At 43.4% G+C, this 23,790-nt stretch overlaps 1 protein-coding gene across 4 annotated transcripts in view; it reads left to right on the forward strand.

Annotated features, from left to right (window-relative positions):
- LOC308464725 (arylacetamide deacetylase-like 4) overlaps nucleotides 1-23,790 on the forward strand; it is a 55,771-nt gene that overhangs the window by 18,695 nt on the left and 13,286 nt on the right. For 3 of the 4 annotated variants that reach the window (XM_080984272.1, XM_080984273.1, XM_080984270.1), the window contains 3 exons: nucleotides 267-483; nucleotides 1,282-1,345; nucleotides 5,234-6,029. In XM_080984272.1, coding sequence (XP_080840398.1) covers nucleotides 267-483; nucleotides 1,282-1,345; nucleotides 5,234-6,014 — 1,062 coding nt within the window. In that variant the 3' untranslated portion in view covers nucleotides 6,015-6,029. Of the gene's footprint in view, nucleotides 1-266; nucleotides 484-1,281; nucleotides 1,346-5,233; nucleotides 6,030-23,790 lie in introns of those variants that run through there. The other variant, XM_080984269.1, reaches the window with a different exon arrangement.

Here is a 23,790-nt window from a genome sequence, read left to right on the forward strand (position 1 = left end):
AAATAATAATAATAATAAATAATAATAATTATTATTATTATTATTATTATTATTATTATTATTATTATTATTATATTAACCTGTTTTGGTTTACAAATGGATCTCCAGAATGGATTATGGTTGTAAAGCAAGGTACCACTGTACAATGTAGTTGCCCCACATATGAGAGGTTCATTCCACAGGCAGTGCATATATGCAAAATATGATTTTTATATGCAAAGCTATCTGAGGCTGATCATAAATGCTGAATGTTTTGTTTTAAACAGGGAGTGTTTCTGGAAAAACTGGGCATTTGCCATAGATATGTCATCTGCAGGGCTGCGTACGATGCCATACCAACAAGGAAGGATTTAAACTTGATCAGAAAGGACCTGGTTTTTGATGGGGTGCCTGTGAGGGTGTATTGGCCCAAGACACCAGCTGCTGGGAACAGGAGAGGAATCATCTATCTTCATGGAGGCACTGGACTCATCGGAAGCATCCGTAAGTTCTTTGAAAGAGTCTCAAAATGGTTCACTGTATTGTTTGAGGAGAATTTGGGCTGGCACATTAGTATAAAAGTCCAGAAATGTTTGCTATGGAGGGCTTCGGGTGGTTTGTACTGCCCCTGTAGGCAGTTTAAGTTTAATGCAAGATGGGACCATGAGGCAAGAAAACGGGGCTGAGGCCCCCTGTTACAAAGGCGTGCAGTTCTGTAGTAATTCTGTGAACGGCCCTGAGACCTCCGGGTATAGGGCGGTAGATAAATTCAATAAATAAGTAGAAATATATAAATTAAAATTAAAATTCCTAGTGTCACAGTCAATGAAAAATCCTAAAAATGTCAAAGAAGGTGTTTCTGCTTCATGTACCAAGGGACTTTTATGAAAGGGCTTTAAGAGGAGATCAGAAATAACTGGAAAGAAGCCAAGAAATGTAGGTGGAAGTTTGGAAGTTTGGAAGTTTGGTTTTGGTTTTTACCCACTGACACTGCTTGATCTCTGCTACAGATCAGGAGAGGGTAAAACCACAGAATGCCCCATTTACAAAGAGTTCAATGCAACTGAGTTTTTCCCAGAGGAACTTCATTAAATGTTGTTGTTTTCTACAATCAAGTGGCATACAGTATACAATTTATGACATAAAAATAAATAAATAAGCTCATCTAAATTAGCTATATCTCTTGATTTCAACAGATTTACTTTTAGGAGGACTAACCCTGTGTCAACTCACAATGATTTCAGTGTGAATGAGCAGGGGAAATTGTAATGGAGGGGTTGTGGGGCTTGTGTTTTCTTCCAGGAGCCTGTGAAAATGTCTGCTGTTCCATTGTCCACGAAAGTGATTCAGTGGTTGTGAATGTCGGGTAAGTGGTTTCACACTCTTGGTATCCGAAACAATGCGTAATGCCTCTCAGCTTCCAACCTTTCCTGAGTCCAGAGGAATGATGATGATGATGATGATGATAATTCTTTTTATGATGCCCATCTGACTGGGTTGCCATGCACCCAATGAAAAAAATAGTAAAAAGACAATACCTCAAACACTAAAAACTTCCCTGGACAGGGCTGTCTTCAGATGTCTTTTAAAAATCACATAGATGTTTAACTCCTTGAAATCTGCTGGGGGGGGGCATTCCACAGAGCGGGTGCAGCTACCAAAAAGGCCCTCTGCCTGGTTCCCTGTTACCTCACCTTTCACAATGAGGGAACCACAAGAAGACCCTCGGAGCTGGGTTGGACGATGGGGATGGAAATGCTCCTTCAGGTATACAGGTCCACAGCTGTTTAGGGCTTTAAAGGTTAGCACCAACATTTTGAATTGTGCTCGGAAACCTACTGGAATCTGTGGTAAGAATTCACTTCAACACCACCTTGTTCGTTACCCAGGTGAGAAACCACCTTTTAAATCACAGAAAACTATTTTCAGGTCCAGCATCTTGGTTAACCACTTTTGTGCAGGCACAATTTTCAGCATCTGGGCATGCGCAGACGCGATTTCTGGCCCCGTGGACGTGCGCAGACGTGATTTCCAGTGTCGCGCTGTGCCAGTCTGTCCCACGGACGATCTCCGTGAGAGTAGTTCAGCCCATGGCCGGTAAGCGTTGCCGACCCCCTGGTTTATATAGTAACACAGCACACGAAGAGTCATAAAACTTCCCCTTCACATGTGTCAAGAAAGGTCACAGTCTTCCTGCTATCAATCTCTTCCCCCCCCCGCCCAGTACCTTGGGATGCCCACAAGTGACTAGGTCGTTGGACCATTCTAGGTATCGGATGTCCCATGTTGCCCTGGCAAGCTAGCCCATTATCACTCTTTATTGACATTCTTCCATCTATCTTTCAGGAAACTTCCAAGGATTTCTGATAAACACCACTTTCAGAGTTAGATAAGGAAAGTTGGAATGCAGTGTAGGATGCAGAGACTCATAACCGCAGAACACACAAAGTCTTGCTCATTTTTAAAGGTTAAATGGAATAAAAAGTGAAACATTGAACATTATTAAAATAAAAATACAAGGCATGACCAGAAAGTTTGGTGAATGGTCAAAGAAATCGGACAGCGAGAAATATTTGAACATACATACCTTGTTGTTGTTTAGTCGTGTCCGACTCTTCGTGACCCCATGGATCAGAGCACGCCAGACACTTCTGTCTTCCACTGCCTCCCGCAGTTTGGTCAAACCCATGCTGGTAGCTTTGAGAACACTATCTAACCATCTCGTCCTCTGTTGTCCCCTTCTCCTTGTGCCCTCCATCTTTCCCAACATCAGGGTCTTTTCCAGGGAGTCTTCTCTTCTCATGAGGCGGCCAAAGTATTGGAGCCTCAGCTTCACGATCTGTCCTTCCAGTGAGCACTCAGGGCTGATTTCCTTAAGAATGGATAGGTTTGATCTTCTTGCAGTCCATGGGACTCTCAAGAGTCTCCTCCAGCACCATAATTCAAAAGCATCAATTCTTCGGCGATCAGCCTTCTTTATGGTCCATCTTTCACTTCCATACATCACTACAGTGGTGCCCCGCAAGACGAATGCCTCGCAAGACGAAAAACTCGCTAGACGAAAGGGTTTTTCGTTTTTTGAGCTGCTTCGCAAGACGATTTTCCCTATGGGCTTGCTTCGCAAGACGGAAACGTCTTGCAAGTTTGTTTCCTTTTTCTTAACACCGTTAATACAGTTGCGACTTGACTTCGAGGAGCAACTCATAGAACGCGGTGTGGTAGCCTTTTTTGAGGTTTTTAAAGACTTTGTTGATTTTTGAAGCTTTTCCAAAACTTTCGCGACACCGTGCTTCGCAAGACGAAAAAAATCGCGGAACGAATTAATTTCGTCTTGCGAGGCACCACTGTACTGGGAAAACCATAGCTTTTACTATACGGACCTTTGTTGGCAAGGTGATGTCTCTACTTTTTAAGATGCTGTCTAGGTTTTTCATTGCTTTTCTCCCAAGAAGCAGGTGTCTCTTAATTTCGTGGCTGCTGTTGCCATCTGCAGTGATCATGGAGCCCAAGAAAGTAAAATCTCTCACTGCCTCCATTTCTTCCCCTTCTATTTGCCAGGAGGTGATGGGACCAGTGGCCATGATCTTCGTTTTTTTGATGTTGAGCTTCAGACCATATTTTGCGCTCTCCTCTTTCACCCTCAATAAAAGGTTCTTTAATTCCTCCTCACTTTCTGCCATCAAGGTTGTGTCATCTGCATATCTGAGGTTGTTGATATTTCTTCCGGCAATCTTAATTCCGGCTAGGGATTCATCCATACCTTACAGGCCTTCAAAGTAGGCCCCCTCTGATACAATGCACCATTGACAACAGCTTCTCTCGTCACAGCAGCTTGGACGTGTGAAATGTTGGAAAATCCGTGCCCTTTCAGAGCAGATTTCAGTTTTGGAAAAAGAAAAAAATCAACTGGGGCTAGATCGGGAGAATATGGAGGGTGGGACAACCCAGTAATGATTTCATGCGGAATACGCAATTCTTCCGCCATCATTCGAATGGACAAATGCCGATCCCGCATCAGTAATTCACAAACTCTGTTGACATTTGCCGCCATTCTGCTCATCGACGGTCTTCCAGACTGAGGGTCATCTTCAGTGGTTTGCCGACCTTCATGGAAACGCTTAAACCACACATACAGTGTCTTTCGAGTTACAGCTTCATCTCCATACACAATTATGAGTATTTCATGGGTTTCCAATGCCAATTGTATGCTTGAATATTTCTCACTGTCCCATTTTTGTGACCATTCACCAAACTTTCCAGTCACACCTTGTATATACAACTTGGATCTCTAATTTTTATATCAGATCCAATATACCATATTTTTCGCTCTATAGGACGCACTGGACCATAGGACGCAACTTGTTTTAGAGGGGGAGAACAGGAAAAAAATAATTCTCCCCCTCTCTGCTCAGCACCCCTTCAGTGAAGCGGCAGGAGAAACGGAGCCCCTTCCATTTCTCCTCTCACTTTGCTGAATGGGCGCTGTGCAGAGAGGGAAAACTGTGCAGCGCCTCTCTAGCGAAGCGAAGCCTGGAGAGCAAGAGGGATCAGTGTGCACCGACCCCTCTCACTCTCCAGGCTTCAGGCAGCTATCCACAAGCCTTCGGAGCGCAGTGGGAACTCCTGCTGCGCTCCAAAGGCTTGCGGATAGCTGCCTGAAGCCTGAAGCCTCCACAGCGCAGCGGGAACTTCGCTCCATAAGACGCACACACATTTCCCCTTAATTTTTGAAGGGGAAAAGTGCGTCTTATAGAACAAAAAATACAGTATTTATTTTAAGACTGGTGTCATAAAGCAGGACCTGAGCAGAAGAGCTTTCTCCCCAGCTGCAATTTCCAGCAGCTGGTATTCAGAAGCATTACTGCCTCTGATAGTGGTGGCAGCACACCATCCTTGTGACTAGTACCCATTGGTATGAGTGATTGCTAGGAGTCTTGCTAACTTGATCAGGAGAGCTGCAGTGGAGCCTGCTAATGGACAAGGGAAAGCAAGAAGGAAGCCGCTGGAGGGTGGAGAAAGGTGTGTTGTAATGAAACAGCCTATTTGTCCAAAGGGAAGATTTGCATTTGCTTTCCATTTTTGTTTCAGGTCCCACCCACAGCTGCAATGTGGCCCCCACAAGGTTGCACAGAAACGAATGTGGCCCTAGGGGTGAAAAGGATTCCCAGCACTAGCAATACGTAATGCAGGAAAACAGTCATTTTCTGTGAAGTGTATGATGTTGAGTGTGGGTGATATCTTGTTTTCTCTTTAGATTTCGTTTAGCACCTGAGCATCCCTATCCAGTCCCTGTGCTGGACTGTTTAACTTCTACAATACACTTTCTGAAGAATGCAAAGGAATACGGAGTGGACCCCAACTGCATTGCCATTGCTGGGGAGAGTAGCGGAGGCACATATGCTGCAGCTATTTGTCAAGAACTGGTGACCAGAGAGGGCCTCCCAAGACTGCGAGCTCAGGTCCTCATCAACCCATTCCTACAACCAGGGGACTTTAATTTGCCATCCTATCAGCAAAACCAATCAGTTCCTCCCTTGTTCAGGAAACGAGTTATCAAATTTGGTTTAAGATATTTCACTGGGAAGGACATGAACGTGGACCCATTTATAAAAGGCGCCCACATCCCTCCTGATTTGAGGGAGAAATGCCGAAAATGGATCAGTGCTGATAACATTCCAGAAGAATTTAAAGCTAGGGGCTATGTTCCTGTAGAACCCGCTCCATTTTCAAAAGAACTTTATGAACAAGTTAAAAGAGGTACTGAGACAATGTTTGCTCCCCTTTTAGCGGAGGATGACATAATCCGCCAGCTCCCAGAGACTTTCCTTCTAACTTGCGAGTATGATGTTCTCCGGGATGATGGGCTGTTGTACAAGAAGCGGTTATTGGACAACGGTGTGCCAGTGACACATCATCATCTTACAGATGCATGCCATTCAACAATTTGCTATTTGGGTTGGGGGCCACTTGAATTTCCGAGCTCAAAGAAATGTTTGCAGCATGTGGTACAGTTCTTGAAAGGTTTATATAGATGAATGACCTTCTTTGTCTTCCAATGGCAGCCTTCCCTTTCTGTGGGGGGACAATCCCCCTTTCCTAGTGTCCCAATCCTAAAGTAAGAAGAAAAGGTCAGATCCAAAATTCTATCCAGTCAGATTTATTAAAATCACCATGACATCTGTAAGAACCTAAGCAAAGCCCTTAGGTACTTATTAAAATCACCATGACATCTGTAAGTACCTAAGCAAAGCCCTGCTGGATTGGCCCACTTCATCCAGCATCCTGTTCTCACAGTGACAAAAAAGAGGCCTCTTGAGATGCCTGCAAGCAGTACCTGGGTGCAAGAAAATTATTCCTACTTGTGATTCCTAGCAAGCAGCATGCAGTGGCTTACAGCCTACAATTGTGCAAACGTACCTATAGCCTCCTCCATGAATTGGCCTGATCCTCTTTTAAAGCCATCCAACTGGGTCACCAAGTTAGCTCATTCCATTGACTAACTGTTGCTTCAAAATATTTGAAAGATTTATCAATAACAGAGGAGCTCCTGTGCAATAAACTAGACCGATCTAAGCCCTTGTGAATGATATGAACTCATTTAATTACACCAACATTAGACAGGATTATAGCGAAACTGAAGGGTGGGAATATATTTACCCTTCAAAATTAGGGCCATGATACCTGCAGTATCTTTCTATATGTACCTCTTCCGACCAGATGTGTACACCTGAAAGCAGACCGGGATCTACAAAAGAAGGTGAGGGACTGATGAGATATGGTTCTGCTGCACAGCCCCAAGCTATGTCCCCACAGCTATTGTCAGCACTAACCAAAGTTTCCAGAACATTTTGAAGGTCACCTTCATGTGGAACCCATTGCAGTAATCCAAATGGGAGGTCACTAGTGCTGATCTTGACAGGAAGATAATGCCACAGGCCAGCATGGGGAGATGATAGGTAAGGAGGAATAGGACGCAGACTTCCGGTCCACTGCAAAGGGAAATGGTGGCGAGCTCCGTGTTGTCCTATTAAGGAAGGACACGGTCCAGGCTGTCAGGGCTTTGAGGGTGAGCACCAGGGCTAGGCGCCCCCTGAAAAATCCCCACGGAAGCGTGGGGACTTCAGGGGTCCAGCGGAGCATTGGTAACTCGCCGTAATCCGACCCCCCGGCTGCTGGCGCTGCGTCAGGGAAGAAAGAGGCTTGAGTCCGCGTCTGCAGTCAAAGCCACACACCGCCACCATAAGCAGTGGATTTTCCAATTAAGAGGTACCGTATTTTTCGCTCTATAAGACGCACCAGACCACAAGACGCACCTAGTTTTTGGAGGAGGAAAACAAGAAAAAAAATATTCTGAATCTCAGAAGCCAGAACAGCAAGAGGGATTGCTGGGCAGTGAAAGCAGCAACCCCTCTTGCTTTTCTGGCTTCTGGGATAGCTGCACAGCCTGCATTCGCTCCATAAGATGCACACACATTTCCCCTTACTTTTTAGGAGGGAAAAAGTGAGTCTTATAGAGCAAAAAATACGGTACAAACCAAATAAAGCTTTTAGAGAAGAAATTAGGTTTAAATTGACTGATTTGGTAAAAAGGAAGTCAAAAAGGAAGTCAGCTTCCGATTTCAGCAGGCAAGCTCTGCAAGGTGACTTTTTGTGAATGGGAGCAGAGAGTAATGGCAGCTAATGGAGACTTTGTAGTATTCTGACTTTTGAGGGCCTCTCTTTCTATTAGACACATATTAGTTCCAGTTGTGTCAAGTTGTCCTTTGGATACTCGTGGGATACAATTTGACAGCTGGACAGAGTTTGACAGATTGATACTTTGGCAGAGTAGAAAGCAAAAAGACTTGTATAAAAGAGTTGTGGAAATACAAGCTTTAATTTTAAGCCCTGGAACTTGGTGGTACAAAACCGAGGCTAAGCAGCAGAACTCTATTATATTGGGGAAGAAATTCCCCAAGAAGGAAAGAGAACCTGGAATAGCTGGAGTTATATTCAGTACCTACTGTAGACCAGGGGAATTTATGCAATACTACCTGCCAACAATTTTGGATATTCTTGGACGCATATCTCTCAAACCTTAAAATTGGAAGACTTGGATTACAATATATTGGAGAACCATAGAATCATAGAATCATAGAGTTGGAAGAGACCACAAGGGCTATCGAGTCCAACCCCCTGCCAAGCAGGAAACACCATCAGAGCACTCCTGACATATGGTTGTCAAGCCTCTGCTTAAAGACCTCCAAAGGAGGAGACTCCACCACACTCCTTGGCAGCAAATTCCACTGTCGAACAGCTCTTACTGTCAGGAAGTTCTTCCTAATGTTTAGATGGAATCTTCTTTCTTGTAGTTTGGATCCATTGCTCCGTGTCCGCTTCTCTGGAGCAGCAGAAAACAACCTTTCTCCCTCCTCTATGTGACATCCTTTTATATATTTGAACATGGCTATCATATCACCCCTTAACCTCCTCTTCTCCAGGCTAAACATGCCCAGCTCCCTTAGCCGTTCCTCATAAGGCATCGTTTCCAGGCCTTTGACCATTTTGGTTGCCCTCCTCTGGACACGTTCCAGTTTGTCAGTGTCCTTCTTGAATTGTGGTGCCCAGAACTGGACACAGTACTCCAGGTGAGGTCTGACCAGAGCAGAATACAGTGGCACTATTACTTCCCTTGATCTAGATGCTATACTCCTATTGATGCAGCCCAGAATTGCATTGGCTTTTTTAGCTGCCGCGTCACACTGTTGGCTCATGTCAAGTTTGTGGTCAACCAAGACTCCTAGATCCTTTTCACATGTACTGCTCTCAAGCCAGGTGTCACCCATCTTGTATTTGTGCCTCTCATTTTTTTTGCCCAAGTGCAATACTTTACATTTCTCCCTGTTAAAATTCATCTTGTTTGTTTTGGCCCAGTTCTCTAATCTGTCAAGGTCGTTTTGAAGTGTGATCCTGTCCTCTGGGGTGTTAGCCACCCCTCCCAGTTTGGTGTCATCTGCAAATTTGATCAGGATGCCCTTGAGTCCATCATCCAAGTCGTTGATAAAGATGTTGAATAAGACCGGGCCCAAGACAGAACCCTGTGGCACCCCACTCGTCACTCTTCTCCAGGATGAAGAGGAACCATTGATGAGCACCCTTTGGGTTCGGTCAGTCAGCCAGTTACAAATCCACTGAGTGGTAGCATAGTCAAGACCGCATTTTACCAGCTTCTTTACAAGAATATCATGGGGCGCCTTGTCAAATGCCTTGCTGAAATCAAGGTAGGCTACATCCACTGCGTTCCCTTCATCTACCAGGCTTGTAATTCTGTCAAAAAACGAGATCAGGTTAGTCTGACATGACTTATTTTTCAGAAATCCATGCTGACTATTGGTGATCACAGCATTCCTTTCTAGGTGCTCACAGACTGTTTGCTTAATGATCTGCTCCAGAATCTTCCCTGGTATTGATGTCAGACCGACTGGGCGGTAATTATTTGGGTCCTCTCTTTCCCCCTTTTTGAAAATAGGGACAACAGTTGCCCTCCTCCAGTCTGCCGGGACTTCGCCTGTTCTCCAGGAATTCTCAAAGATGACTGCCAGTGGTTCTGAGATCACATCTGCCAGTTCTTTTAATACTCTTGGATGCAGTTCATCTGGCCCTGGAGACTTGAATACATCTAAACTAGCCAAGTATTCTTGTACTATCTCCTTAGTTATTCTGGGCTGTGTTTCTTTTGCTGAATCATTTGCTTCAAATTCTTCAGGTCGAGCATTGTTTTCTTTATCGGAGAAGACTGAGGCAAAGAAGGCATTGAGGAGTTCAGCCCTTTCTGTGTCCCCTGTTTGCATTTCACCATCTTCTCCTCTGAGTGACCCCACTGTTGTTCTTCCTTTTGCTACGAACATACCCATAAAAGCCTTTTTTGTTGCTTTTATCCTCTCTAGCAAGCCTGAGTTCATTCTGTGCTTTAGCTTTTCTGACTTTGTGTCTACACGTGCTGGCTATTTGTTTGAATTCCTCTTTGGTGGTTTCCCCCCTTTTCCATTTTTTGTACACATCCTTTTTTAATCTTAACTCAGTTAAAAGTTCTTTAGATAGCCACCTTGGCTTCTTTAGGCACCTTCCATGTTTCCGTCTCATTGGTATTGCCTGACGTTGTGCTTTTACTATCTCCCTCTTAACAAACTCCCAGCCATCATGAACTCCCTTTCCTTTTAGTATTACTGTCCATGGGATCTCACCCAGCACTTCCCTAAGTTTTATGAAGTCAGCTTTCTTAAAGTCAAGAAATTGAGTCCTAGTATGCTTGGCTGCTCCTTTCCGCTGTATAGTAAACTTCAGAAGAGCATGATCACTCGCGCCTAATGATCCTTCCACTTCTACCCCACCAACCAGGTCATCAACATTGGTTAGGACCAGATCTAAAATGGCTGTTCCTCTTGTTGCTTCTCCCACTTTCTGGACAATGAAGTTGTCTGCAAGGCCAGTGAGGAATCTGTTTGACCTTATGCTCTTGGCTGAGTTTGACATCCAACAAATATCCGGGTAATTGAAGTCCCCCATTACTACTATCTCCCTTCCTTTTGCATGCTTGGCCATCTGTTCCAGGAAGGCATCATCTATGTCCTCCGTTTGGCTTGGGGATCTATAGTAAACTCCCACAATGAGGTCACTGTTATTCTTCTCTCCCTTAATTTTGACCCAAATGCTCTCACTTTGGCTTTGAGGTTCTAAATCTTGGATCTCTTCACAGGTATACACATCCCTGACATATAACGCCACTCCCCCTCCTTTCTTGTCTGGTCTGTTTCTCTGAAATAGATTGTATCCCCCCATTATTACATTCCAATACATTTGGATTTATATTTTGGATTACAATTATAAATTTGGATCACCTCTTATTTGCCACCACCTCTTTGAAAAGGAAAAGAACTACTGAAGAGAAGTACACAACTCTATATTAATAGTTTCTGTTGGTTTTTGTTTAATTCTAGGCTTTGATCTGGGTAAGAAATGTCCTATTTGATATAGGGTATGTAATTTTGAACATAGAAAGATTTGGCTGGGGTGCAAGGGGTCTGAGAGCAACAACAGTCATTTTCTTATTTTTATGGGTTTATTGGACTTTTTAAAAAAATTCTTTTTATTAATTTTCATTGACCAAACAAAAACAAACAAAAACAAAAAAACAGAACAAAAAAAACCAGACAAACAAAAACAACACTAAATACTAACATAATGATAATTGACTTCCCTCCATCTCGATTTTGGACTATATAACATAATAATTCCTTTCTGCAGTTTTCATTTTACAACATCTACACATCGCAAGAATTATGTTAAGCCTACTGTGGTTTTTAGGTCTCTTGAATCTGCTTCAATGTATGTTATAAATTTGGTCCAATCATTAATAAACTTTGTACCTTTTTGTTGTCTGATGTTCTGCGTCATTTTTGCCAATTCTATATATTCAAATAGTTTAATTTGCCAATCTTTAATGGTTGGGATATTTGGGGTCTTCCAGTTTTGTGCTATCAGGAGCCTGGCAGCTACAGTTGCATATTGGAACACTGTCTGATCTTCTTTCTTGATCTCTTCTCCAATCATTCCCAAAAGGAAGACTTCAGGTTTTTTAGCAAAAGTGTATTTAAGTATTTTTTTTCAGTTCATTATATATAAATTCCCAAAAATTTTTTAATCTGGAAATGTAAGATCAAGGAGGGAAATTTCTACCATATGTGGTGGATGTGCGAAGAAATATTAAAAAAAAATGGTTTATTGGACTTTTTACTCTCTCCCATCTTTTTGTTTTTTTTTCATTGTATGGCAGGGACTGGTAGGGAGGGGGAAAACATTTAAAGGGTAAAGGAAAACTTTATGGTTTAGCCTGGGAGTGGTAAAATACTTTCACTTTTGGGCAGAACCAAGAAACGCAGGTGTGACCTTGAACAGATCATAATATCCCAGGCTCAACTCTTCCATTCTTGGGCAAGGTGATTGAGTGAGTGGTTGCTGAACAACTCCAGGCACGCCATTTGGATCCCTTCCAGTCGGGATTCAGGCCTCATCATGGGACTGAAACTGCCTTGGTCGCACTGGTCGATGATCTCCGGCGGGCTAGGGACAAAGGTGAGAGCTGTTTCCTGGTTCTGCTGGATCTCTCAGCAGCTTTTGACACCATCAACCGCCAAGACCATATAGCACCAGTCTTGAAAGACCTACACTGGCTCCTAGTACGTTTCTGAGCACAACTCAAAGTGTTGGTGCTGACCTTTAAAGCCCTAAATGGCCTCGGTCCAGTATACCTGAAGGAGCGTCTCCACCTCTATCGTTCTGCCCGGACACTGAGGTTCAGCGCAGAGGGCCTTCTGGCGGTTCCCTCACTGCAAGAAGCCAAGTTACAGGGAACCAGACAGAGGGCCTTCTCGGTAGTGGCACCACCACGCCCTCCCACCAGATGTCAAAGATTCAAACCGTTAAAATTCCAACTTAATATTTTAAGATTGGCCATCGTCAGAGTCACTTACAATATCTGTTTTTCCACCTGATGCTCCTTCCAGTGAAAGCCACTCCAAAGCAGCTGCTTGTTCTGCTAGTGGATTGTCCTGTCCAGCGTTTAGGTCTCTTCTGTGTTTTTCAAAAAATTCTTTGGCCTGGTATTCTGTTGTCAGCCTATATATCTTTTTCATAAATGTAAACAAGATCCCCTCTGGGTATTTCCATTTATATTTAATGTCTACTCTTCTCTACGCTGTCTCTTCCTGTACACTTGCACGTCTCCTATCAATAGCAGATTTCCTTGTGATGGCTCCTGTGTCTTGTTTACCAGCCATTTCTAGGCCAGAAAGTTTTCCCATAACTGAATGCTTTTATTTTGAACTGTATATTGTGATCGAAATCTTCCAACCTTTAAGCTTAAAATATATATGTCCAGAATGTCCAAAGCCCAAAATTTATAAAACCCAAAATGTAAATCCAAATATATTGTAATCCAAATCTTCCAACCGTTAGGCTTAAAATACGTACACCCAGAATGTCCAAAGATATTAAAGTTATTTCTTGGCAGGTAGTATTGCGTAAATCCCCTGGTCTTCAAAAAGCACTAAATATTACCGGTAATTCCAAAGCTATTCCAGGTTCTCCTTCCTTCCTGGGGAATTTCTCCCCTAGTGTGATGGAGAGTTCTCCTGCTTAGCTTTGGCTTTGTGCCACTAAGTTCCAGGGTTTAAAATTGGGGCTTGTATTTCCACAACACTTTTATCCAAGTCTTTTTACTTTCTACTCTGCCAAAGTATCAGCCTGTCAAATTCGGTACAAATCCGCGCAGAAATGTCAGCCAGGGGGGGGCGGGGCGGCTCAGGAGGGCAAGTTCACATGCTCCGCTGGACCGCTAGGATCCCCACTCCTCTGTGGGGAGTTTTTTTTGGGGGGGGCGCCTAGCTGTGCCAAGCTTGACCAGCTGTCGACAGAGAAAACTGAAAACCTGGATGCTGCCTCTTTTTATAAATAAATGAAATAAATAAATAAATGAAAAGTGGAGTTGCTAGGGGCCTATCCAGTCCCTGTGCTGGACTGTTTAACTGCTGCAATACACTTTCTGAAAAATGCAAAGGAATACGGAGGGGGCCCCAACTGCATTGCCATTGTTGGGGACAGTAGCGGAGGCACATATGCTGCAGCTATTTGTCAAGAACTGGTGACCAGAGAGGGCCTCCCAAGACTGCGAGCTCAGGTCCTCATCAACCCATTCCTACAACCAGGGGACTTTAATTTGCCATCCTATCAGCAAGACCAATCAGTTCCTCTCTTGTTCAGGAAACGAGTTGTTAAATTTGGTTTGACATATATCACTGGGAAGGAGATAAATGTGGACGGAGTGATAAAAGGCGCTCATCTCCCTCCTAATTTGCGGGAGAAATACCGAAAATGGATCAGTGCTGATAACATTCCAGAAGAATTTAAGGCTAGGGGCTATGTCCTGGCAGCTACAGTTTAAATTTAAGGCTAGGGGCTATGTCCTTAAAGCTCCTGCCCCATTTTCAGAAGAACTTTATGAACAACATAAAAGAGGTTTTGAGGCAATGTTTTCACTCTTTGTTTACTGGTGTAAACAAAGTCTCACCTGGACTTCCCAACCTATCTTTCCTTGACATCCTAACCCAGTCACTTTAGTTTGCTGCAACTCCTAAAGCTTTCCAATCCTTCCCTCCTCTCTCTTTCACTCTTTGTTTACTGGTGTTTACTGTTTTCATGTGTTTACTGGTGTTCATGTTTATCTCTACTTGTAAATTTATATTTATACTGCTTCTATTTAAATACTCTTGTAGTTCCCACTTGCTTAATACAGTTTATCTCTTTGTATTTCTTATTTTGGCTGTCATCGTGACTAATTCTACATATTCTATTTTTTTAAAAAAAATAATATTTATTAGTAGTTTTCATAATTATAAGAAGAAGAAAAAACATTAAAAAACAACACTATAATAGACAAAAAGAAAAGAAAAAACACAAAAACCAATACAACAATACAACAAAAAGATAAAAAGAAAAAAGAAAACAACACAAATCCCAAATTACATATCTAAAACTTCCATTTGCTTGTTTCATTGACTTCCTCACACCTCCCTTTTTGTATTCTAGTTTAATTAGTTATTTCAGCAAATTCTTTCCATCTTTCTCAATTTTTGTTAAAAAATTTATCCTAACTTAATTTAATCTAATAATTAACTCAACAAATCCTTTCCATCTTTCCCCATATTCTATTATTCACATTACCTTAATTAATTTAACCTTATCTTACCCTAAAACACCTTAAAGCTTGAATCTTAGTTATCAAATATACATTACTCCTGATATCATTTCTGCTAAAGTCATATAGTTTCATTCCAACATTTTCCCTAATATTCATTAATTTTTAGCCAATTCCCCAAATAGAAAATTTTCTTTGTAAAATTTCTTCCAATCTTCATCCAACGTCCCTTCTTCCTGGTCTCGGATCGTGTCAGTCCTTACTGTCCATTCCATCTAGTCCATCAACCTGGAAGCCTTATGTCCGAGGCCCTTAAGTCTCTTCCATGTCCCTTCTGCAATTCTTCTTCTTCTTGTTTATACTTGCCCTTTTCCTTGTCTTTTGTTGGTCTCTTTCTTAGTTTCTTTCCTTTCTCATTGAGGGGTAGGCCTCTGGGGGATTCCAAGCCAAAATTGTCTCCATCTCCCTTCATCAAACCCGCCCATTCCCCACAGTCCCACTCCCCACAATCCTCAATAAAGTCCAAAAAGTATTTAAAAGCATATTCCAAGGTCTCTCCAACGTTGGGAACCTCCTCAACTCCAGACTCCCCCTGGCCCACTCCAACTTCAATCTTCAATGACAGCGGCTCATACTCCTGTAGGGCCTCGGGACTCTCCATTTGTATTATTTGGGGTGCAACTGCATCCTCCTCCATTATCTTCTGCACTTGCCCAGTCAGTCAGTACAGATTCATGAGTTGGTCCCTGGATAATTTCTGTATCAATATTCCCTGTTTGCCCACAGTTATTAACTGCAACAGTCAAATCCATTTTCTCATTCATCAAGTCCATCTTCTCATGCATCTGTTCCAGCAGGGCACTTGTCTTGCATAAGGCAAGCACCCAGTCTTCTTTCCAACTCATCTTTAGTCAAGGTCAGAAAAGCCTGTTCCTACGGTCTTAATCTCACATCTGTTGAGCCCTTAAATGTACTGCAGCAACAATTTGACAAGCTCCCTCTAGAGGAGGCAATTTCTATTTGTATCCATTTTTTTTAGGCAAGTCCAACAAAGGAAAATTACTTTCATTTTTCAGATATTTTTCAGATATTTTGTTTCTTTAGGATGCAAAAGGCAACATTGGAATCAGCTTGTTTCTCTTCTTTAGCTATCTGTCAAAATATTCCATTCACAGTCAATGAACCTCTCCAACAATTTCTGTCTCTGACACCCCGTTCCCAGGTTAGAGACGGTGGAAACTTATCCTTCTTCACTCCCTCTCCTGCTAGGGTTGAACAAAGTTCCCCCCCTTTTCTCCTGCTTCCAAGGGGGTTTCAGTAATTCTAAATGAAGGAAATTTAGACTTTTTTGACACCTTTCCAGGCTTTAGCTTACAAAGTTTTTGCTTTAGTCTATATACAAAAAGCGGAAGGCAGACTTCCTGTTTTGAACCTTCCCGCTTCGTTACCAAATTAAGAAATTTCTTGATCCAATTTTCCGTTTCTACTCACAGGTACTTGTTTTAAATCCAATTGTCCACAGGAAAAAGTCAGCGCTCTCCGGCAATGGCTGTGCGGCTTCACTCCGTGAAAGTAGCAGTCAGTTCGCAGCACCGCGCTTCTCACCCCACTTCGCTCCGGAGCCCCTTAAAGGGATTCCCTGCGAGTAGGGGCGCGCTCCTGGTGCTCTGCCGAACCCCACGTTCCCAGGCTTCCTCCGCCTGGGATTTCTAGCGGGTCCCCACCTTCGCCGCGGCGGGAAGACCCAGTTTCCACGGAGCCCGTTCCTCCGGACGGAGGAACTCCACCATTCACCAATGGCGCTGAACCGGAAGTCCCTAATTCTACATATTCTATTAGTTTAAGCAACCACTGGTCTTTGGTTGGGATTTTCCTCTCCTTCCATATTTTAGCGGATAGTACCCTTGCTCCTGCTGTTGCATAAAGGAAGAAGTTTTTTAGCTTTATCTGGAATCTTCTGTCCTATTATAGCTAACAGGAATGCTTCTGGCTTCTTGGGGAAGGAACATTTAAGCATATTCTTCAGTTTTTCATAAATCATTCCCCAGTATTATTATTTTTGCAAGTTCACATTACCACCACATGCGGATTAACGAGCCCTCCTTGTCTAAACATTTCCAACATAAATTGGATCCTCTTTTCTACATTTTAACCAGTTTGCTAGGTGTTATATGCCATCTGAAGAACAATTTTTTGGTTGTTTTTTCTAATTGCATAACAAGATGAGAATTTTATCATGTTATTCCACAATTTTTCCCATGCTGATAATTCTATACTGTATCCAAAATAAGACACCCAATGAATCATTGCCTTCTTCACCAACTTGTCTTTGGTCTCCCATTCCAAGAAGATCCCAAATTCTGATTCTTCTCCTGAAAATCCTTTCTCTTCGTCTTTCCTGAATAGCTCATTTATTCAAAAGTACTGAAACCAATCTGTCACAAATTCTTTAGTTTCTTCTCCCTTTTTCAGTCTTATCAAATCACCTTGGAATTCCAGAAGAGGCATTTGCATGGGGTTAAGGCAGAGTGAGGGCCCCCCAGACTATCCCTGTGCCTTTAACCTCTCAGCTGACTTCTCCATCTCTTCCTTGATTAGTCTGCTTCATCTGAGGTTACAGCCTGTTTTCCTTTTCCTCCTCCTATTTCTCTCATGGAGCCTAAGATGAGGGAGCACCTTCAAACTTTCCCAAGACAACAAAAGAGCCGGCAGGGCTGCCTTTTTCTTCTCAAGTCTAGTTTGTAAGACTAGAACTTGATACCTTTTCCTTCCAAGTATTTCCTACAATAACCAGCTTTACTGTTTTCTTACGTACAAGCATCTGTCGGTGTGTGATTGCGACAGGTAAAGTCTGCTCTCTAAAGTCTATTCACAAGATCTATGCTGTTTACTGACCCAAGAGCTTCAGAAGGTAAAGGGGGTCATTAAAAGCAAGCCCTATTTCAACAAATTATTGGCCCATTTATCCCAATAGTGTGGGAGAAAGATCTACCTTGTAGCTAACTAGAGTGAATGATTTCAGCATGAAAGTAAATATTTTTTCATTCCCTTCTGCGTAGAAACATCCACTCTGAGGAAAATAATCTAAAGCTAGAGAAAGGAGCCTCTGAGCTTAGTGCAAAGGACTGTGTGGAGCAGGGGTAGGCAACCTAAGGCCCGGGGGCCGGATGCGGCCCAATTGCCTTGTCAGTCTGGCCCGCAGATGGTCCAGGAATCAGTGTGTTTTTACATGAGTAGAATGTGTCTATTTATTTAAAATGCATCTCTGGGTTATTTGTGGGACATAGGAATTACTTCATCCCCCCCCCCAAAAAAAATATAGTCCGGCCCACCACATGGTCTGAGGGACAGTGGACTGGCCCACGGCTTAAAAAGGTTGCTGACCCCTGGCGTGGAGTGTCCTGTGAGAGTATTAAGGCAGGAGTTAGTTGGAGGGCTGAGTTTGAGCCAGGAGAAGTAGAAGCTGTGAGGTAACAGTCTACTGAAGTCTCATTCCAGTCAGGAGGGGAGAGATCTTCTAGAAAGAGAAGACTCCCAAACCATTTAAGAGGGGTGTTCTAATCCCCTGTGTCTGTTGTCCATTTGGAGTATCTCAGGAATGGGATGGTCAAAAGGTTGGGGAACTGACAGAAACAACCACCTTGTTTGAAAACCAATGTATTAAGCTGTGACAACAACTGTGTTAAGAAACTGAAGTAACTGAAAATAAGCTGAGCATTTACCATCTAGTCTATAAACCTGTAACATCAAACTGACAATAAGCAACTGAAGTTTAACAGAAGCTGGTGGGAGGTTTTATTTACCTGATGCTTAAAGTCTTTATCCAAGCAGTCTGGTAAGTCAGTGGTTTGAAAGCTTGTTATTCTGGAGAGACACGAGAGACGCTGTTCACAGTGCCACCCCCAAATGGGAAGTCCAGAGGTTCCATTATCGGGTATCATGACTACCGGTAATTGTCAGGGACTGTCTGGAAACTGAGGAGGGGTGGCTGGATTTTGATGAGTGAGCACCAGGAGAAGGGGGGGGGCAGGTTGGAGACTGACTTGGAAGAAAGAGAATCAGTAAACTGCAGGAACCTGTAACAGCCAGGAAATGAGGAAAGAATGTATATAATAATAATAATTTATTATTTATACCCCGCCCATCTGGCTGAGTCTCCCCAGCCACTGTGGGCGGCTCCCAATCAAAAGTTAAAAACAATACAGCATTAGATATTAAAAACTTCCCTAAACAGGAGGGAAGGGAGAGATAAGTCAGGCTGGTGTAGTCAAGGGCTTCCACACCTCTTCCTCCTGCCCCCGCCTTTCCTGGAGGAGGCTATGGTTATGTTCTCTCTTCACTATTGCAGGCTGTATGCTTCTGAATGCCAATTGCTAGGAATCACAAGTGGGAACGCACCATGTCATTAGCACACCACCATCCTCTGGCCGCTTCTTGAACAACAGCCCGTCGTCTCGGGGAACATCATACTCAGGTTAAAATAAAAATCTCAGGAAGCTGGCGGATAATGGTATCCTCCACTAACAGGGGGGCAAACATTGCTTCACCAGCTGATTTACAAATTTCATTAAGTATTTATGAAAATGGAGCAGGTGCTGTAGAGTGAAAGCCCCTAGCTTTAAATCATTTTGGAATGTTATTGGCTGATCCATTTTCTGGTATTTCCCTGGTCTGGGAAAAGGGTGCTTTTCATAATTCCATTCAGATTGACCATCTGTTCAGTGAGATGTCTTACACCAAGTTTGACAGTGTCAGATGGCAAGGGTGGTTGCTCACGAGTAACCAGGCAGGACGCCGACCTGTCTTTTACTGGTTTTATTTTGGTGCAAAACTATTTACAGTGCAGAACCCCAAAGTTCATGTCTGCCTCAATCGCTAGCAGAATCCGGGAGTGGTTGTTTCCTGGACCTCCCCCAACATAAAAGTCTCGTTACTCCCAGCCTCTTCCTTCCCTCTTTGCGCTTTAGACTTCTGCGCAGGGTGGGCGACGGAAGGGGCGTGCTTCCCTCCTGGCCAGCTTGGCCAGGAGCGGTTCTGAGGCTCCCACCAGCATCTTCTGGTCCTTTCCCCTCTTCCCCACTGGAGGTGGGGCTTTCCTCATCACCGGAAGAGGAACTGCTTCACAAGATTTTTGGAGGCTCCCTGTAACACAACTGCCCCTCTGTTTCCCACCCCTGTTCCGATGGCAGTTTCCTGACAGACAGCTTGTTTCTTCAACAAGGGAGGAACTGAATGGTTTTGCTGACAGGTTGGCAAACTGAAGTCCAGTACTTGTAGGAATGGGTAGATGAGGATCAGTCTTGGGAGGTCCTGCCTGGCCAGTAGTTCTTGACAACTAGTCATCTCTAGTCACTTAAATGGGCCTACTTTGAGTAGAACAAACATTGGATGCAGTTCTATAGGGGTTTGTTCTTTCATCTTGAAGAATACTCAGACCAATGTGAAATCAGATCTGTCCCTTGCCTCTCCCTCCCGTCCGCACACCCTTTCACCAGGCCACAAGGGCCATACTTCAAATCCTTGTTGAATACTTTTTCCTGGCAGAGGTACCAGCTTGAATAAAATATTGGGGGGGCAAGTAAGCTCCAACCCACATAATCGGGCACATGATGAAGTGGATGCACACAGTCAGACCCTCCAAGCACACCTATTTTACAGGGACAGTCCTGCATTTATAAAAGCTGTCCTGGTTTCTGATTTGATTCTGGAATGTCCCACTTTTCCTTAGGAAGTTCCTATTTTCAGCAGGGAAATGTTGGAGGGTATAGAGTTATGCAAACCCCAAGCCCAAGGAGTAACTACCGGTATATAGCCTTTAGAAGACATCTGAAGCAAGCAATGTATTGGGAAGTTTTGTAATGTTTTATGTTTTGTTATGTTTTTATTTATGTTGGAAGCCACCTAGAGTGGCTGAGGAATCCCAGTCAGATGGCTGGTGTATAAATAAAATAATAATAATAAGAATAGAATTGGACACCCCAATTTTCATCAGAGAAATGTTTGAAGATATACACCATTTGAATGGCAATGCCTGTTGACTTTGGGGGAGGGAGGCCCCCTCAAATATTTTTCCAGTGGGGGAACACCCCTTAGCCCCTAGGAGTTGGCTCCTTTGTTTCTGGCTAGAATGTTTCCTTGAACTTCATAACACCTCGTCTGCCAGGAAAGAGAAGGACTTGTATCAGAAACCCCAAACTATTTAGAAGACAGTATAAAGTTGCCCATTTCTGATGCAGGTGGATTTCAGAAAAATAAAAAAAAGTCCTCTATGCTCCAAGGACTGTCCTGGCAAGGGCAGTGACACCGCTGTTGGCAGGATGCCAACACTGGCATTGATGTCGCAACCTTGATAACTTGGGCTCTCTGAATCACGAGGGATTAAAGACGCCAAAGTATTTTGTGTGGGAGGGCAAGCACCACAAAAATGAAGACTTGTCTGTTATAAAATTGTTGTTCTTGTTGTTGATGAACAGGACATCCCAATTTTCATCAGAGAAATGTTTGAAGATATACACCATTTGAATGGCAATGCCTGTCAACTTTGGGGGAGGGAGGCCACCTCAAATATTTTCCCGGTGGGGGAAACACCCCTTAGCCCCTAGGCGTTGGCTCCTTTGTTTTCTGGCTAGAATGTGTCCTTGAACTTCAATAAATTCCACTTAGAATAGAATCATAGAGTTGGAAGAGACCACAAGGGCCATCGAGTCCAACCCCCTGCCAAGCAGGAAACACCATCAGAGCACTCCTGACATATGGTTGTCAAGCCTCTGCTTAAAGACCTCCAAAGGAGGAGACTCCACCACACTCCTTGGCAGCAAATTCCACTGTTGAACAGCTCTTACTGTCAGGAAGTTCTTCCTAATGTTTAGATGGAATCTTCTTTCTTGTAGTTTGGATCCATTGCTCCGTGTCCACTTCTCTGGAGCAGCAGAAAACAACCTTTCTCCCTCCTCTATGTGACATCCTTTTATATATTTGAACATGGCTATCATATCACCCCTTAACCTCCTCTTCTCCAGGCTAAACATGCCCAGCTCCCTTAGCCGTTCCTCATAAGGCATCGTTTCCAGGCCTTTGACCATTTTGGTTGCCCTCCTCTGGACACGTTCCAGTTTGTCAGTGTCCTTCTTGAATTGTGGTGCCCAGAACTGGACACAGTACTCCAGGTGAGGTCTGACCAGAGCAGAATACAGTGGCACTATTACTTCCCTTGATCTAGATGCTATACTCCTATTGATGCAGCCCAGAATTGCATTGGCTTTTTTAGCTGCCGCGTCACACTGTTGGCTCATGTCAAGTTTGTGGTCAACCAAGACTCCTAGATCCTTTTCACATGTACTGCTCTCAAGCCAGGTGTCACCCATCTTGTATTTGTGCCTCTCATTTTTTTTGCCCAAGTGCAATACTTTACATTTCTCCCTGTTAAAATTCATCTTGTTTGTTTTGGCCCAGTTCTCTAATCTGTCAAGGTCGTTTTGAAGTGTGATCCTGTCCTCTGGGGTGTTAGCCACCCCTCCCAGTTTGGTGTCATCTGCAAATTTGATCAGGATGCCCTTGAGTCCATCATCCAAGTCGTTGATAAAGATGTTGAATAAGACCGGGCCCAAGACAGAACCCTGTGGCACCCCACTCGTCACTCTTCTCCAGGATGAAGAGGAACCATTGATGAGCACCCTTTGGGCTCTGTCAGTCAGCCAGTTACAAATCCACTGAGTGGTAGCATAGTCAAGACCGCATTTTACCAGCTTCTTTACAAGAATATCATGGGGCGCCTTGTCAAATGCCTTGCTGAAATCAAGGTAGGCTACATCCACTGCGTTCCCTTCATCTACCAGGCTTGTAATTCTGTCAAAAAACGAGATCAGGTTAGTCTGACATGACTTATTTTTCAGAAATCCATGCTGACTATTGGTGATCACAGCATTCCTTTCTAGGTGCTCACAGACTGTTTGCTTAATGATCTGCTCCAGAATCTTCCCTGGTATTGATGTCAGACTGACTGGGCGGTAATTATTTGGGTCCTCTCTTTCCCCCTTTTTGAAAATAGGGACAACATTTGCCCTCCTCCAGTCTGCCGGGACTTCGCCTGTTCTCCAGGAATTCTCAAAGATGACTGCCAGTGGTTCTGAGATCACATCTGCCAGTTCTTTTAATACTCTTGGATGCAGTTCATCTGGCCCTGGAGACTTGAATACATCTAAACTAGCCAAGTATTCTTGTACTATCTTCTTAGTTATTCTGGGCTGTGTTTCCTTTGCTGAATCATTTGCTCCAAATTCTTGTTCGCTAGGAAAGAGAAGGGCTTGTATCAAAACTGTCAGTGTTTGTAAAAAGCAAAAAAAAGAAGGAAAGGGTTCTGACCTCCTTTTGTCTCTTCAGCCTGGTCCTCGGACCCTTGTCTGCATAAAAGAATATCCTTGCATAGTTTTATTCTTAAAAGTCTTTGTGCAAAAGCGACTGACACACAACAACACTACCAGCATTCACTAACTAGCCAACCAACCAACCTCAGCCTCAGCACAAACTAACATTTCTCACTTTATATATACAACCTGCTGCAGGCCGCTGAGTCATGCTGACCCAGCTTTATTCGCATTAAAGAAACAGCGGCCATTTTAGCCGTGACACCCCTTCTGTTTCTTAAATGCAAAAAATCCCAACAGAAACAATACATACATACAATACATACATACACTATATACATAAACCCAGTTTTGTCATCAATTCATTATGACATGTTGCTGGCAAAGGCTTGGTAAACAAATCAGCAATATTATCTTGTGACTGACAATACTCCAGTTTGATCAGCCCATTCTGTACACAATCTCTCACATTCGCATGATGGATAGCAATATGTTTTGATGCAGATTTCATTATTTCTGAGCCCGCTAATGCAATACACGATTGGCTATCTTCATACACTTGGATAGGCAAATCTACCTTACAATCTAGATCTTTTAGTATCTGTATAAATCACATGATTTCACTGCATGCTAGCAACAGGCTCCCATATTCTGCCTCACAGGATGAGGTCGCAACAAATCCTTGTTTCTTTGACCTCCATCCAATTATGGAATTGG

This window comes from Podarcis pityusensis (genome assembly GCF_964106645.2).
Source record: "Podarcis pityusensis genome assembly, chromosome: 16".
In the NCBI taxonomy this organism is placed as follows: Eukaryota; Metazoa; Chordata; class Lepidosauria; order Squamata; family Lacertidae; genus Podarcis; species Podarcis pityusensis.